General features: G+C 40.6%; 1 protein-coding gene across 1 annotated transcript in view; it reads right to left on the minus strand.

Annotated features, from left to right (window-relative positions):
• Positions 1–2,316: 2,316 nt before the first annotated feature.
• The window catches only part of AP4E1 (adaptor related protein complex 4 subunit epsilon 1), a 330,072-nt gene continuing 313,584 nt past the window's right edge, over positions 2,317–18,804 (minus strand). The window contains exons 19-20 of the mRNA XM_053719333.1: positions 6,316–6,473; positions 2,317–2,722 (exon numbers count right to left, since the gene is read on the minus strand). Of these exons, the coding sequence (XP_053575308.1) occupies positions 2,562–2,722; positions 6,316–6,473 (319 nt within the window). The 3' untranslated portion in view covers positions 2,317–2,561. The remainder of the gene's footprint in view (positions 2,723–6,315; positions 6,474–18,804) is intronic.

Consider the following 18,804-nt stretch of genomic DNA (forward strand, 5'->3'; position numbering starts at 1 on the left):
TCGGCGCGATACATGCAAGGGGTTGTAATATAAAACCTTGTTGAACAAACATTTTCTTAAGGTAACCCTCTAATTTTTTATCCATTGGATCTGAGAAAGCACAGCTATCCTCCACCGGGATAGTGGTACGCTTAGCTAAAGTAGAAACTGCTCCCTCCACCTTGGGGACCGTTTGCCATAAGTCCCGAGTGGTGGCGTCTATTGGAAACATCTTTCTAAATATTGGAGGGGGTGAGAACGGCACACCGGGTCTATCCCACTCCTTAGTAACAATTTCAGTTAGTCTCTTAGGTATAGGAAAAACGTCAGTACTCGCCGGTACCGCAAAGTATTTATCCAACCTACACAGTTTCTCTGGTATTGCAACGGTGTTACAATCGTTGAGAGCTGCTAAGACCTCCCCTAGTAATACACGGAGGTTCTCCAATTTAAATTTAAAATTTGAAATATCTGAGTCCAATCTGTTTGGATCAGAACCGTCACCCACAGAATGAAGCTCTCCGTCCTCATGCTCTGCGAGCTGTGACGCAGTATCAGACATGGCCCTAGCATTGTCAGCGCACTCTGTTCTCACCCCAGAGTGATCACGCTTGCCTCTTAGTTCTGGTAATTTAGACAAAACTTCAGTCATAACAGTAGCCATATCTTGTAATGTTATCTGTAATGGCCGCCCAGATGTACTAGGCGCCAAAATATCACGCACCTCCCGGGCGGGAGATGCAGGTACTGCCGCGTGAGGCGAGTTAGTCGGCATAACTCTCCCCTCGCTGTTTGGTGAAATTTGTTCACATTGTACAGATTGACTTTTATTTAAAGTAGCATCAATACAGTTAGTACATAAATTTCTATTGGGCTCCACCTTGGCATTGGAACAAATGACACAGATATCTTCCTCTGAGTCAGACATGTTTAACACACTAGCAAAAAACTTACAACTTGGTTATAATCTTTTTTAGCAAAAAACGTACTGTGCCTCAAAGAGGTACTAACGATTAAATGACAGTTGAAATAATGAACAGAAAAACAGTTATAGCATCAAACTTTAAAACAACAAAACTTTTAGCAAAGGTTTGTTCCCATTAGTAAAATAACAATAATTAAATTTGACATAAGAAATACAAAGCAACGTTTTTATTCACAGTCACTATAAGAATTCTCACAGCTCTGCTGAGAGAATTTACCTCCCTTCAAAGAAGTTTGAAGACCCCTGAGATCTATCAGAGATGAACCGGATCATGCAGGAAATATAAAAGTAACTGACTGGTATTTTTTGATGCGTAGCAAAGAGCGCCAAAAACGGCCCCTCCCTCTCCCACACAGCAGTGAAGAGAAACGAAACTGTCACAATTAAAGCCAAAAAAACTGCCAAGTGGAAAATAATGCCCAAATATTTATTCACACAGTACCTCAGCAATGTAAACGATTCTACATTCCAGCAAAAACGTTTAACATGATAAATAGTTATTAAAAAGGATTAGTGACCTTTAACAGAGTAGTTCCGGTGAAATACCATCCCCAGAATACTGAAGTGTATACATACATGTCATTTTAACGGTATGGCAGGATTTTCTCATCAATTCCATTCAGAAAATAAAAACTGCTACATACCTCAATGCAGATTCATCTGCCCGCTGTCCCCTGATCTGAAGCCTTTACCTCCCTCAGATGGCCGAGAAACAGCAATATGATCTTAACTACTCCGGTTAAAATCATAGTAAAAAACCCTGACAGATTCTTCCTCAAACTCTGCCAGAGAAGTAATAACACGCTCCGGTGCTATTTTAAAATAACAAACTTTTGATTGAAGTCATAAAAACTAAGTATAATCACCATAGTCCTCTCACACATCCTATCTAGTCGTTGGGTGCAAGAGAATGACTGGGACTGACGTAGAGGGGAGGAGCTATATGCAGCTCTGCTGGGTGAATCCTCTTGCATTTCCTGTTGGGGAGGAGTTATATCCCCGAAGTAATGATGACCCGTGGACTGATCACACATAACAGAAGAAAGCTTTATTAATACTTATGAAATGCTAGTCCAAATAATGATGCAAGATGATGCCCAAATTATTTTTCTTTTTTAAAAAGTGCAATATCTGCTTTTATAGTGTTAAATAATTGTTTTAATATTAACTATACAATATTACCAGTTACAGAATCCACACAAATTTTGAATCGTACACAACGGTTGACATATTTTTATGTGGCTTAGGAGAGCAATACTACTAGTAAATGACTTAATACTCTTTGGGTGTATATTGTCAATGCAGAAAGTAACTTGAAGACCACCCTTCTAAAATAGCACGACAAATATAAAACCGGTTACATTTTTTTATAGTGCAAATGAACTGCAATTTTCGTCACAACATCAGCATTAGTACAAAAGTTTCTAATAAAATAAAATCTTTTTTTAATAAGTTTAGTTCCCTTTGCTCTTTTCCATGCTAAACAATGACTCCTCCTCTGATGAGAGTAAACATGGAAAGTAGCTTTGGTTTACAAAAAAAATGACTGATGTAGCCATGGAAACAACATTCAAACAAGTAGGCATTGGTATTACAGTTATTTTTGCTCCAAAACCTGTTGGCACAGGTAAAGTAAACAGTCTGGTAAGGTAGAGGAAGGTGATCTGAACCATAAGACCAGCATTCCATCATGTAGGTGGCAGTGCAGTAGACAGGGAACATAGGGGAGCAGCTGACATACAACTACGGCTTCATTACCTATAAAAGACAAATAGATACACATATCACATTCCTTTTGGTATTCTTAAAGGGACATAATACCCAAATGTTGACGCACTGGAAAGTGATGAAGCATAACTGTAAAAAGCTGACTAGAACATATCACCTGAACATCTATATGTAAAAAAGGAAGATATTTTACCTAAAAAAATTCTCAGTAGCCACATCCCATTATAAAGCGATCTTTTAAACAGCCAATCAAGATGCTAGTTCAAGGACGTGCAAGGGAGCGTGCATCTGGCATGTGCAGGCACAGTCATGTTATTTCCCTACTCAGTTTAATGAAGTCTTATGAGATCACAGTAAAGCAAAGCATGACCCCAGCACTGCTGATGCTGATTGACTAGTTTTTTTTCCAACCTGCAGCTAAAGCAAAATAACTGTTCAGAGAGCACTTCCAATTGTAAGCTAAAGAAATTTTGAGGTAAACTTGAAGTCCATTTTTACATAGAGGTGCCCAGGTTATATTTTCTTCTCAGCTTTTTACAGTTATGCTGCATCACTTTCAAGTATTATGTCCCTTTAAATTCTATTTTTAATTTTGTTTTCTCTTATCATTACCGGTTGTTAAAAGTACAACTGTAATGCAATTGAGTTTAAAATCTGTTTTATCTGCATATAGCCTATCAGACCTAGGCTGAACAGAGCGGTGTCTGGTGGTGAGTGCCTTTAAGTATGCACATTTCAGTACAGTTGGTATGTAGTGTGCATACAGTCTGTCAGAACCAGGGGGAACAGAGCGGTGTCTGGCGAGTGCCTTTAAGTATGCTCACTTCAGTACAGTTGGTATGTAGTGTGCATACAGTCTGTCAGAACCAGGGGGAACAGAGCGGTGTCTGGCGAGTGCCTTTAAGTATGCACATTTCAGTACAGTTGGTATGTAGTGTGCATACAGTCTGTCAGAACCAGGGGGAACAGAGCGGTGTCTGGCGAGTGCCTTTAAGTATGCTCACTTCAGTACAGTTGGTATGTAGTGTGCATACAGTCTATCAGAACCAGGGGGAACAGAGCGGTGTCTGGTGAGTGCCTTTAAGTATGCACATTTCAGTACAATTGGTATGTAGTGTGCATACAGTCTGTCAGGACCAGGGGGAACAGAGCGGTGTCTGGCGAGTGCCTTTAAGTATGCTCACTTCAGTACAGTTGGTATGTAGTGTGCATACAGTCTATCAGAACCAGGGGGAACAGAGCGGTGTCTGGTGAGTGCCTTTAAGTATGCACATTTCAGTACAATTGGTATGTAGTGTGCATACAGTCTGTCAGAACCAGGGGGAACAGAGCGGTGTCTGGTGAGTGCCTTTAAGTATGCTCACTTCAGTACAGTTGGTATGTAGTGTGCATACAGTCTATCAGAACCAGGGGGAACAGAGCGGTGTCTGGTGAGTGCCTTTAAGTATGCACATTTCAGTACAATTGGTATGTAGTGGGCATACAGTCTGTCAGAACCAGGGGGAACAGAGCGGTGTCTGGCGAGTGCCTTTAAGTATGCTCACTTCAGTACAGTTGGTATGTAGTGTGCATACAGTCTGTCAGAACCAGGGGGAACAGAGCAGTGTCTGGTGAGTGCCTTTAAGTATGTACATTTCAGTACAATTGGTATGTAGTGTGCATACAGTCTATCAGAACCAGGGGGAACAGAGCGGTGTCTGGTGAGTGCCTTTAAGTATGCACATTTCAGTACAATTGGTATGTAGTGTGCATACAGTCTGTCAGGACCAGGGGGAACAGAGCGGTGTCTGGTGAGTGCCTTAAAGTATGCTCACTTCAGTACAGTTGGTATGTAGTGTGCATACAGTCTGTCAGGATCAGGGGGAACAGAGCGGTGTCTGGCGAGTGCCTTTAAGTATGCTCACTTCAGTACAGTTGGTATGTAGTGTGCATACAGTCTATCAGAACCAGGGGGAACAGAGCGGTGTCTGGCGAGTGCCTTTAAGTATGCTCACTTTAGTACAGTTGGTTTGTAGTGGGCATACAGTCTATCAGAACCAGGGGGAACAGAGCGGTGTTTGGCTAGTGCCTTTAAGTATGCTCACTTCAGTACAGTTGGTATGTAGTGTGCATACAGTCTATCAGAATCAGGGGGAACAGAGCGGTGTCTGGCGAGTGCCTTTAAGTATGCTCACTTCAGTACAGTTGGTATGTAGTGTGCATACAGTCTATCAGAATCAGGGGGAACAGAGCGGTGTCTGGCGAGTGCCTTTAAGTATGCTCACTTCAGTACAGTTGGTATGTAGTGTGCATACAGTCTATCAGAATCAGGGGGAACAGAGCGGTGTCTGGCGAGTGCCTTTAAGTATGCTCACTTCAGTACAGTTGGTATTTAGTGTGCATACAGTCTATCAGAACCAGGGGGAACAGAGCAGTGTCTGGTGTGTGCCTTTAAGTATGCTCACTTCAGTACAGTTGGTATGTAGTGTGCATACAGTCTGTCAGAACCAGGGGGAACAGAGCGGTGTCTGGTGAGTACATACAGAAAGAGAAGCAATCTGCCAGGAGTAAACAGCTCAGTGGCTTGTTCTATGGCCTGGTTACCACATGGGAGCAGCTTGTTACGCCCAATTGTGCTTTTCACAGAGGAGAACTTGTCTGAAGTATATCAGTCCAATCCTGCCTAATAAGGACAGGCTAGCCCCAAAATACCATGCAATTCTCCTCTGAACAAGGGAAATGGTAACCCCAGACAAACATTTCGGCCATGATCCTTATTCAGATAAGGACTGCTTGATATTTCAGGGCTGGACTGACCTTGTTAGGCAGGATCAAACTTAAGGAAAGTTCTTCTCTGTGAAAAGCACAATTGAGCTAAAAGCGGCTGCTCCCAGGTGGTAAATTGCCATAGAACAAGCTGCTGAGCTGCTGTTTGTTCCTGAGAGAGTAATTCTTTTACTGTGTGTATTTGTATTATGACCTTGTAGAAAGTGTGATAGGGGAAGACAGATGTGGACTCCTTGCCCAAAGTGCTTAGAGGAATATGGCTGCACCTCACTGATCAGGCCCAAAGAAGGCTGAAATGAATGTCTGAGGTTACCATGTTCCTTGTTCAGAGAAGGATGGCCTGGTCTGACCTTGTTTGGCGGTATAAAACTGATATACTTTAGAAAATGTATTCTTTGTGAAAAGCATTATTGTGCTAATAGAGGCTGCTCCCAGGTGGTAAATCGCCATAGAACAAGCTACTGTGCTGTTTTTCATTCCTAAAAGAGCGCTCTCCTCTTTCTGTATGTATTTGTGGTCTATTTTCTCATTTCAGTAATGTTGGTATGCAGTGTTTTCTGTTATACCACTTGTTCTGAGTATCTGTAACAAAGCTAATTATTCATTATTTCTAAGCACTAGAAAATGAAACATTATTTATGCTGTTATTAATATGAATATTCAGCTGGTCCTAGTAAAATTATATATACGCTGCATTCATTTGAACAGGCTGGGAAACAGCAGATACAAACAGAAGCATATAAAAAGATACACTCTTTCAAGATATAATTTTTTTGTAAGAAGCAATATCTTTTTATAATATTAAACCCATAAAAGAGATACATATAATATTGCAGAGAATTGTTGTTTTATCTTACCAATGATTTCAACTGTGTGATGATTTAACTTATGCTGTAAAATATTCAGTACATCAGAAAGGGACTCCTGGGTACTAGAAAGTTTTATATTTTGTTTGACATCATTGGACAATGCCAGCCACTTTTTGCCAAATTCTTCAGTAGAAATCCTCAATGGTCTAGATATAAAAAAAAATAATATATAAAATAAGGTTACATAATTGCTCTACAATAACCAGTAGGTGCTAAACAGGTAAGAATTAGTAAAATAAATAATCTTGAAGCTATAAATGTAACAGCCTTTAAAGGGATAGTCTACACCAAAATTGTTATCGTTTAAAAAGATAGATAATGCTTTTATTACCTATTCCCTAGTTTTTCATAACAAAGTTATATTAATATAGGTTTTACCTCAGTGCTTGTGACTGACATGCAGTTTAGCCAATCAGTGCAGACTCCTAAATAACTCCACGGGAGTGAGCACAATGTTATCTATATGGCACACATGAACTAGTACTGTCTGACTGTGAAAAACTTTCAAAATGCTCTGAGCTAAGAGGCAATTTTCAACGGAAATCAGTTTGAGCCTAACTAGGTTTAGCTTTTTAAAAATAACACCAAGGGAACAAAGCAAATTTGATGATAAAAGACAATTGGAAAATTATTTAAAGTTGCATGCCCTATCTGAATCTTGAAAGTTTAATTTTGACTAGACTGCCCCTTTAAATTTCAAGAATTTAGTTGAAAAGTAAACTTATCAGTTTTTTTATTTGATTTTAAGTAGTACATATAAAAATTCACAGGTAAATGCAGTCCTTAAAGTAAATAACTTTGATAAACAAAATATAAGGTTAAATATAATAATTATTTAATCCCTTTATACCGTTAGGACATCCCATGCCATCCTAACAGCGCTGGGCTTTAACGCCGTTAGGATGGAATGTGCTACCTTTTATGGCGTCTTGCAGCCTCCCCTTTAAGAAATGGACTGGGGCGTGCCTAGCAGAGTAGACAGTTCCCCATGATCCGATCTGGCCTTGAAATCACAGGATCGCATCGACTATTGCGTGATTTCTATTTTACAGCAAGTGTTTACATCAGGATGCACTTCAATGTCAACACAGAGTTAGTGATTATCAAGGAAGGACAAATGGTTCTTTTTGGAAAGATGCTACATAAAATGATACCACCAGCTGAATGTGCCACAGAAAAAAATGTTTACAAATTGATGAGCTCTAAGAAGTCAGTGATTTAAAGGGAGATGAAACCCAAAATGTGTATTTCTTAATTCAGGTAGAGCATGCAATTTTACATTTGAATAAATTTGCTTTATTTTATTGCTATCTTTTGTTAAAAAGCAGGGACATAAGCTCAGGAGCCTGCCCTTTCCTGGAGCACTATATGGCAGCAGTTTTGCAAGAATGTTATCCATTCGCAAGAGCACTAGATGGCAGCATTATTTCCTGCCATATAGTGATCCAGATGCCTACCTAGGTATCTCTTCAGCAACAAGAAAATTTGATAAAAGAAGTAAATTGGAAACTTTTTTTTAAAAAATGGATGCTGTGTCTGAATCACAAAATAATTTTTTTGGGTTTCATATTTTAAATTAGTTTTTGTTTTTTTATATAAATAGAGCAGTGTCTTGATTACACATGTATGTAGATATATTACACTAATGATGGTTACATATTACATTTAGTAAATATTATCAAGCACAAAAAATATTTATATAATTGGTTTCCTAATACTCAATGTAGTGACATAGTGGGTGATACTGGCGTGACCCTTCTTAAAAGTAGCTAAAGACTCTCAGAAGACTTCAGGATTCATATCCTTTCAAGCAAATAACCACTCCCTTTCTGCTGGCTTCAGTTTAAATATAGACAAACAAGGAACTATTTAATCAGTTAAGGAGAAAAAGTCTGGTCCCAAGATCCATAAAGTGTGTCCAAATGTGCAAGGTTATTTTTAATCACTGTTCCATAGTTACATAGTATTCAGATACTATTAAAAGGTAAGTCTGAGGAAGAGTAGTCTGTAAGACCCTCCTTTTAACATCTACAAAAAAAGATACAACTATATTCAACTGATTAAAAAGTGAAACTATGCAAGTGACGGCTGAGATGATATTGAAGGATACCAAGCCAGGGAAGAAGCCATGGCTCTCGAACAATGTGCCTTCATCTTAAAAGGAAGAATATTATCATGCCATGGCTCTCGAACAATGTGCCTTCATCTTAAAAGGAAGAATATTATCATGCCATGGCTCTCGAACAATGTGCCTTCATCTTAAAAGGAAGAATATTATCATACCATGGCTCTCGAACAATGTGCCTTCATCTTAAAAGGAAGAATATTATCATGCCATGGCTCTCGAACAATGTGCCTTCATCTTAAAAGGAAGAGTATTATCATGCCATGGCTCTCGAACAATGTGCCTTCATCTTAAAAGGAAGAGTATTATCATGCAACTTGTGACAAAAGGGCTGCAAAGTAAATCCAACTAGCCAAAGCAGCTTTTTATGTATTTTTTCTATTCTAGAATTCACTACATGTATCCTTTGTAACATCTAAACAATGCTTGAGAGTTCAAACTAATCACTAACAACAAAATGAAGGAACATTTATTTTGGAAATAGTGTTCAAATAGTACTGATACTGATCTTCGGGGGGGGGGGGGGACCTTAAAGGGATATGAAACCCAACATTTTTCTTTCATGATTTAAAAAAAACTTTCTACATTACTTCTATTATCTCATTTTTTCTCATTCTGTTGGTATCTTTTGTTGAAAAGCAGGGACGTATGCTTTGGATCTGGCCCATTTCTGGAGCACTATATGGCAGCAGTTTTGCAAGAATGTTATCCATTTGCAAGAGCACTAGATTCCAGCACTATTTTCTGTCATGTAGTGCTCCAGATGCCTACCTATGTATCTCTTCAACATAGAATATCATGAGAACAAAACAATTTGATAATAGAAATCAATTGGAAACTTTTTTTAAATGGTATTGTTTGGGTCAGACATAGCAAGTCATTTAAAACAACCTTTTAATTTACTTCCATTATCTAGTTTGCTTCATTCTCTTGGTATCCTTTGTTGAAAAGTATATAAGTAGGCTCAGAAGCAGCAGTGCACTACTGGGAGCTAGCTGTGGATTAGTGGCTGCCCATATATGTGTCTTCTCATTGGCTTACCGTATGTGTTTAGCTAGCTTCCAGCAGTGCATTGCTGCTCCTTCAACAAAGGATACCAAGAGAACAAAGCAATTTTAATCATAGAAGAAAATTTGAAAGTTGTTTAAAATTGTTTGCACTCTTTGAATCATGAAATAAAAAAAAATTGGGTTCCATGTCCCTTTAACACTGCCTTATTCTGTTGGAAAAACAGATAAGGAGAAGAGGGCAAGGCACCACAAACTGACAGACTTGCAAAGCTGAACCTTTGATCTCACCCAAACCATTCTTCACAAATATGTACTAAAATCACAGAGGTGGTAGCTTTGAACTTATGCAATTCACCAATAGAGCTAAAGCAATACGATTCAGTGGCAAAATGACATCTTTAAACACATCTATGACCTGACCATAACTACAGATCACCGCTTCTTACAATGGTTACAAAATGGAGTCTCGGCGGAAGAAGAATGTCATGTACCAAGGGACTCAATCCAAGTCATACACTGACAAGAAGACGCACATGAAGATCCATGTCTATGAATGTCAGCAGCAATCAGATGGCAATGCTTGGAATTAAAAGCAGAAGGACTATTAAAGGGACAGTCTACACCAGAATTGTTACTGTTTTAAAAGATAGATAATCCCTTTATTACCCATTCCATAGTTTTGCATAACCAACACGGTTATATTAATATACTTTTTACCTCTGTGAAGGTCTGGTAATATCTTCTCAAAGGAAGCATTAACAGAGGAATCAATCATTGAAGAAATATCTCAGAGCATGCAACTTTAAACAACTTTCCAATTCACTTTCATAAAAAACAGAATTTATGTTTACCTGATAAATTTCTTTCTCCAACGGTGTGTCCGGTCCACGGCGTCATCCTTACTTGTGGGATATTCTCTTCCCCAACAGGAAATGGCAAAGAGCCCAGCAAAGCTGGTCACATGATCCCTCCTAGGCTCCGCCTACCCCAGTCATTCGACCGACGTTAAGGAGGAATATTTGCATAGGAGAAACCATATGGTACCGTGGTGACTGTAGTTAAAGAAAATAAATTATCAGACCTGATTAAAAAACCAGGGCGGGCCGTGGACCGGACACACCGTTGGAGAAAGAAATTTATCAGGTAAACATAAATTCTGTTTTCTCCAACATAGGTGTGTCCGGTCCACGGCGTCATCCTTACTTGTGGGAACCAATACCAAAGCTTTAGGACACGGATGAAGGGAGGGAGCAAATCAGGTCACCTAAATGGAAGGCACCACGGCTTGCAAAACCTTTCTCCCAAAAATAGCCTCAGAAGAAGCAAAAGTATCAAACTTGTAAAATTTGGTAAAAGTGTGCAGTGAAGACCAAGTCGCTGCCCTACATATCTGATCAACAGAAGCCTCGTTCTTGAAGGCCCATGTGGAAGCCACAGCCCTAGTGGAATGAGCTGTGATTCTTTCGGGAGGCTGCCGTCCGGCAGTCTCGTAAGCCAATCTGATGATGCTTTTAATCCAAAAAGAGAGAGAGGTAGAAGTTGCTTTTTGACCTCTCCTTTTACCTGAATAAACAACAAACAAGGAAGATGTTTGTCTAAAATCCTTTGTAGCATCTAAATAGAATTTTAGAGCGCGAACAACATCCAAATTGTGCAACAAACGTTCCTTCTTTGAAACTGGTTTCGGACACAGAGAAGGTACGATAATCTCCTGGTTAATGTTTTTGTTAGAAACAACTTTCGGAAGAAAACCAGGTTTAGTACGTAAAACCACCTTATCTGCATGGAACACCAGATAAGGAGGAGAACACTGCAGAGCAGATAATTCTGAGACTCTTCTAGCAGAAGAAATCGCAACTAAAAACAAAACTTTCCAAGATAATAACTTAATATCAACGGAATGTAAGGGTTCAAACGGAACCCCCTGAAGAACTGAAAGAACTAAATTGAGACTCCAAGGAGGAGTCAAAGGTTTGTAAACAGGCTTGATTCTAACCAGAGCCTGAACAAAGGCTTGAACATCTGGCACAGCTGCCAGCTTTTTGTGAAGTAAAACCGACAAGGCAGAAATCTGTCCCTTCAGGGAACTTGCAGATAATCCTTTTTCCAATCCTTCTTGAAGGAAGGATAGAATTGCGAAAAAACATGAAGGAATTGTACAAAATTCACCAAATTTTCACCACAGTGTCTTAAAGCCTTAAAAGTATTGCACACCAATTTTGGAAGCTTTAACCCTTAAAATAACGGAACCGGAGCCGTTTTAACACTTTAACCCCTTTACAGTCCCTGGTATCTGCTTTGCTGAGACCCAACCAAACCCAAAGGGGAATACGATACCAAATGACGTCTTCAGAAAGCCTTTTCTAAGTATCAGAGCTCCTCTCACATGCGACTGCATGCCATGCCTCTCAAAAACAAGTGCGCCACACCGGCGCGAAAATGAGGCTCTGCTTATGCTTTGGGAAAGCCCCAGAGAAATAAGGTGTCTAATACAGTGCCTGCCGATATTATAATATCAATATACCCAGATAAAATGATTCCTCAAGGCTAAATATGTTTTAAAAATGAATCGATTTAGCCCAGAAAAGTCTACAATCTTAATAAGCCCTTATGAAGCCCTTATTTACCATCGTAATAAACATGGCTTACCGGATCCCATAGGGAAAAATGACAGCTTCCAGCATTACATCGTCTTGTTAGAATGTGTCATACCTCAAGCAGCAAGAGACTGCACACTGTTCCCCCAACTGAAGTTAATTGCTCTCAACAGTCCTGTGTGGAACAGCCATGGATTTTAGTTACGGTGCTAAAATCATTTTCCTCATACAAACAGAAATCTTCATCTCTTTTCTGTTTCTGAGTAAATAGTACATACCAGCACTATTTTAAAATAACAAACTCTTGATTGAATAATAAAAACTACAGTTAAACACTAAAAAACTCTAAGCCATCTCCGTGGAGATGTTGCCTGTACAACGGCAAAGAGAATGACTGGGGTAGGCGGAGCCTAGGAGGGATCATGTGACCAGCTTTGCTGGGCTCTTTGCCATTTCCTGTTGGGGAAGAGAATATCCCACAAGTAAGGATGACGCCGTGGACCGGACACACCTATGTTGGAGAAAAATGTGCACAATTTATTTATATGCATACTTCCTGAGACACCAGCTCCTTTTGAGACTAGGCGCTAGCAACAACATGAAACCATTATCCGATTGGTTGTGCATCCAGTGACCTCGCGGAGACACAGACCAATTAGATCATGCAATAACTGCAGAGGGCAGATACGCACCAGAGAGTTCTGTTCTAATCTGAGCCTCGGGCACCGCAACCGCCTCTGGGAACATAGCCATGGGTCCGACCCCCCACTACGTGCTTTTAAAAGTTCTCGGACAGACTGTTATCCAACTGACATTTGTCTGTCAGATTATTATCCGTTGCACACGCATTCTCTCCAATAACCTTTAAAAGCACGTAGTGGGGGATGGGACCCATGGTTAGGTTCCCAGAGGCGGTTGCAGCACCCAAGGCTCTGATTAGAACAGAACTCTCTGGAGCGTATTTGCCCTTGACCGTTATTGCATTATCTGATTGTTCCGTGTCTCTGTGAGGTCACCGGATGCACAACCAATCGGATAATGGTTTCATGTTGTCACTAAGGCCTTGACTTCTGAGCATGTATAAGAAATCACATTATATACATGTTACATATGCGCATTTTATGATTGGCTGATGGCTGTCACATGATGCAGGGGGAAGGAAAATTTAATGAACTTCAAAATGTGTTAAAAATATATATTTTTTTTTTTTAAATATACTACTCATTTAAAATTCAGACTAAGTGCTTTTGCATTTTTTTTCCATTATGAATTGGTTGATAATGCAATCCTACTGTATGGTCCTGAAGGAGTGCGCTGAACACAAATGTTTCAGGAACATACTTTGAGAATATTTACGTTGAAGGACTTTGGTATCTAACACCAGCTCTTTATCAAAGCAAAATGCCTTTATCTAGCTTACAAAGGCACGGGGGGAAATTATGCAGTGTCTCGATATTCAAAGGTCAAATAATGCATAGACATTCAGCATGAAGTGGAAATGCTGAGCAGGAGTTTCCTGAAAATGCAATGTAGAATGTGACATTGCAGCAGCATGAGAAGCCAGCCCCAAACATGGTAGGAAAATAGGGGGAGGAAGCACACTCCTCAAACAAACAAGGCTTGAATATTTAAATGGACAGAAACCTGAGTCAAGGTATGGCATTTTTAGCAAGTATGATTACATTTAAAGGGATAGGAATGTCAAAATGTGAAAAAGAATATGTACATATCCTACACTAGTGAAAGCTAGCTACCGATTGGTGCATACACGTATTTGTCTCTTGTGATTGGCTGACTAGATGTTTTTAGTTAGCTGCCAGTAGTGCATTGCTGCTCCTTCAGCAACAGATATCAAGAGAATGAAGCAAATTTGGCAATAGAAGTTGGAAAGTTGTTTAAATTAAATTGTATTTTCTATCTGAAGCCTGAAAAAAAAAATGGGTGTCATTGTCCCTTTCAGTTTATTGTGGCTTAACCTCACAACACTTTATCTTGCAGTAGGAAAACAAGGGCAGACTGGAAGCAAAAAAACAAAAAACAAACAGTAATCATGCTAAAAAATAGGTTACTTTATTTAGATGCCAAGAGACAAAGAAACATGTACTTCCAAATGTGGCACCAGTATAGCAGTACTCACATAGTATGTAGTTTTTATAAACATATGACAACTCCACACTAATGTTTTAAATAAATCCACAGTAAAAAAAAAACCTGCTTCAGCTATCTAAGAATTAAAGGGATAGTAAAGTCCAAATTAAACGTTCATGATTCAGATAGGGCATGCCATTTTAAACGACTTACTAATTTACTTCTATAATCAAGTTTGCTTTGTTCTCTTGTTCTCTTGTTATTCTTAGTTGAAAGCTAAATTTAGGTAGGCTCATATGCTAATTTCTAAGCCCTTGAAGACCTCCGCTTGTCTGAATGCATTTGACAGTTTTTCACAGCTATAGGGCATTAGATCATGTGTTTCATATAAATAACATTGTGCTCACGCACATGAAGTCTGCACTATTTGCCTGAAATGCAAGCCTGTCAAAAGATCTGAGATAAGGAGGCAGAAGCTTAGATGCAATGTAATTGCAGAGGTAAAAACTTAAATTATGCTTACCTAATAATTGTATTTCCTTCAGATGCAAAGAGTCCACAGCTGCATTCATTACTTTTGGGAAATAAGAACCTGGCCACCAGGAGGAGGCAAAGACACCCAAGCCAAAGGCTTAAATACTCCTCCCACTCCCCTCATCCCCCAGTTATTCTGCTGAGGAACAAGGAACAGTAGAAGAAATATCAGGGTGAAAAGGTGCCAGAAGAATAAAAATACAGACGCCCCACATAAAAAATACGGGTGGGGAGCTGTGGACTCTTTCCATCTGAAGAAAATAAAATTATCAGGTAAGCATAATTTACGTTTCTCTTCATAAATGGAAAGAGTCCACACCTGCATTCATTACTTTTGGGAAAACAATACCCAAGCTATAGAGGACACTGAATTCCAAGACGGGAGGGTACAAGAGGCGGCCCATTCTGAATGCACCAGGCCTGAAACCACTACCCAACAAAACCCTGCTTCATCCGAAGCCGGAAGACATTGAAAAGAAAAGGCCCCAAGGACACGGACCCGCAGATAGCCCAGAAGCCCAGCTAGAGACCGCAAAACCAGACTCAACTGAGCCAACAGTCCTCCAGGAGACACCGTCAACCAGCAGTCAGTCCCCAACCACACACCCCTCACTAGCGAAGGGAACACCAGCCCAAAAACTCCCAAAGGGATAAGGCAAGGAAGAACCAAAGGGAAACCGAAAGGTCACCACAAATTCCAAAAAAGGAAGAACTCCCAGAACGAGCTCAACTCACAGAGACCCAAATGGTTCCTGACAAACAAGGGGAGACAACGCCCAGACAAAACAAAAACCACAAGGTTTAGGACCGGGTATCAGAACAGAGAAAATTTTCCTCTCAACATTGTGCGAAAGCAACTAAAAAGACAACTGAAGACAGAGTCCTCAAACGTCAAGAACACGCAGTCATCATCAGGATGACACAGAAAGAAAATACTTGCTGAAAAGTAAAAAGCGGCCAAACAAGATATTAGATTGCAAAAAACTCCAAGACAGAGAGCATTCGCCAGGCAATCCAAGCTGCCAGACCGACACATAGGTCTCAAAAAGGGAGAAGCACAGAACCTCAACGAGACCCACTGCACCCCCGAAAAGAAACAACAAATCTCAGAACCTACTCCCAGCCGGGCTAGCCCAAGCGTCGGCAGGTCTGAAAACAGGGGAACAAAAGAACCTCAACACCAGCTCACAAAAGAGCAGAATAATGTCCTCAATCATTCCAACAGAGCTTGGGTGCCCACCTGAAACTTCTTAGAGACAATCGACAAGACCGACATAGTCTCAACGCAGAGCCAGCAATACTCCAGATAGAATAGAACAACCCAGAGAGCATGCCTCTCTTTAACATAGGTTAAATCCTCTGTTCCACCTCCTGAATCCAGGAGAAGCCCCAAGACAAGGACCACACTTCCGTAAGGAGGAGAACAAGTTCCCCTAGGAAAAAAGGTCCATTAATACAGAACACCTGCCCACAAGACACAAGGCCACAGGCTGAACAAGAGATCAATCTCCAATGCAGATGAACTTGGAAGCAATCCCCTTAGAAAATAGCCTGCTAGCACACAGACAAGGTGCAATAGCTGCAGCGGATACCCTGCAAACCCTACGCCTGCAGAACTGCAAAGCCATCAGGTTACTTCAGCAAACTGTCCAAGGGAACCGTTCGATAGGCTTAAGGCAAGCCCAATGAGCATCGGCACTCAGAAAACCTGGCCAACCGAGACCAGGTCAACTAGCCAGACCAGAGGTCATAGCCTAAATTCTCTGGGAATGGAGAACCCAGAACCCGCGCTAAAGTCTGAAAAGTCCGGTAACAACCCGCAACGGGAACCACAAGGGAAAACACTGAGCGACAGCCTCAGCAACCGGAAGAACCAGGTCCGAGCCCCAATTGTTTAAAAACAAACAATATCCCAGAAACTCAAACACCCCGTCTGATATAAAAAACATAATTTATGTAAGAACTTACCTGATAAATTAATTTCTTTCATATTGGCAAGAGTCCATGAGCTAGTGAGGTATAGGATATATATTCCTACCAGGAGGGGGCAAAGTTTCCTAAACCTCAAAATGCCTATAAATACACCTCCCACCACACCCATAACTCAGTTTAACGAATAGCCAAGTAGTAAGGTGATAACAAAACGAGTAATAAAGCATACAAAAAGAGGAACTGGAAATATAATTGTGCTTTTATACAAAAAAAACATAACCACCATAAAAAGGTAGGCCTCATGGACTCTTGCCAATATGAAATTAATTTATCAGGTAAGTTCTTACATAAATTAGGTTTTCTTTCATGTAATTGGCAAGAGTCCATGAGCTAGTGACGTATGGGATAGAAATACCCAAGATGCGGAAGTCCACAGAAGAGTCACTAGAGAGGGAGGGATAAAATAACAACAGCTATTTCCACCGAGAAATTAAATCCATACAATAATTACATTTTTCTTAAAAAAACTTAAATGAAAAGCAGTAGAATCAAACTGAGACAGCTGCCTGAAGAACGTTTCTACCAAAGACTGCTTCAGAAGAAGAAAATACATAAAAAATGGTAAAAACAATAAAAGTATGCAAAGAAGAGAGACTTCCGGTGGGAGGGCATTTGTGGAGGCAGAAGTGGAGAAGAGCTCCGCCAAGAATCAGCATCAAGGTTATTGAAGCGCCCTAAAACTACGTGTCTTGGCAGAAAATCAGCGCCTGACGGTGAGCAGTAAGGAGTAAGACTAAACTCCCTGACCGAAGTCCCTTTGAAGATACGGAAGGAGTGAGAGGAATCAGCAAGGGCCGCACGGCCGCCATCTTTAAGGCCCGCTACATTGAACAAGCTCCGGACCCATACCTTGATCGCGAGTGCAGAGAATAGGCTCATCTAGTAAGACCAGAGAACCTCAGGTTAGAAGGTCTGGGAAAGGGTTGAAAACACTTGCTAAAGCATTTTAGGAGACAACTCTACAGCCAGGCCCGCACACCCACGTGGCAGGTACACTACGGCATACAGTATTAACAGCAGACTGCTCAGCCACGTATTAGCGACATTTTTGTCTAAGCAATTTACTTAGACTGGGGGTCGATATTAGTTGTACAAATGGACTGTTGGTAGGGAGGTATAAGTTCATCATGAACTATTACTGGTAAAGGAAGCATGGCGTGAGACTATGTGCGTTTTCACCCCCCCCCCCCGTCATGACTGATATATGAAAATCTGACCCAAAGTTACTACAATACATCACACAGAAAAACTATAAGCTGTCAAGAGGAGAGCTGCATAGGGGGAATAGTTATAGGGATTACAAGTGAGAAATACTCTGCTGTATAGATAAGAGGGTGACAAAGAAACACCTGATAACACTATTCATAGTGTGTTTGATTAGTGCCACCCTGCATGCAGCAATACTACACCAGCTTTCATAAAGCTACTAGCACCATGGCGCAAAGTCCAAAGCTGATAAGAAGCAAAAACAGCATGTAGAGGTACACCAAGTGCCAGCAACCGCAGAACTCCAGGAGGTGCCCTCAGTTAACATGAACACTCACCCAATAGTCTCACAGCTATCGTCATTATTCCTCCCTAAAATTGAACAGCTCCAGACAGGAGTGGATTCCCTTAACACAGAATTCAGGCAATTTTCACAGAGGCTACAACAGGCGGAACACTGCATATCTGAACATGAGGACGACCATAGAGATCTGGCCTCCAGGGTTACCAATATGCAGAAACAAAACACACTGCTCCAAGCCCGCTTGGATGACCTGGAGAACAGGTCGAGGAGGAACAACCTCAGGGTGGTGGGCTTTCCCGAATCAGTCCTAAGTGACTCTCTGATGCAATTTGCAGAAAAAACGCTACCGGAGCTCCTAAATTTTATAAGTATGGAGGTGCCATGTGAGACAGAGAGAGCACACCGGGTTGGGCAGGCTAGGGCGGCAGATAACTGCCAGATGTCAACGAGACATGTACTTATCAAATATCTTAACTTCAAGGACAAAATAAAATTGCTTAGAGCCTACAGGCAACATGGTCCACCAGTTGTTGAGGGAAAGAAGATACTCTTGTTCCAAGATTATTCTTTTGAAGTATCTAAGAGACGTAAAGAGTTTTTGCTGTATTGTCAACAATTAAT

This window comes from Bombina bombina, chromosome 6 (assembly GCF_027579735.1).
Source record: "Bombina bombina isolate aBomBom1 chromosome 6, aBomBom1.pri, whole genome shotgun sequence".
In the NCBI taxonomy this organism is placed as follows: domain Eukaryota; kingdom Metazoa; phylum Chordata; class Amphibia; order Anura; family Bombinatoridae; genus Bombina; species Bombina bombina.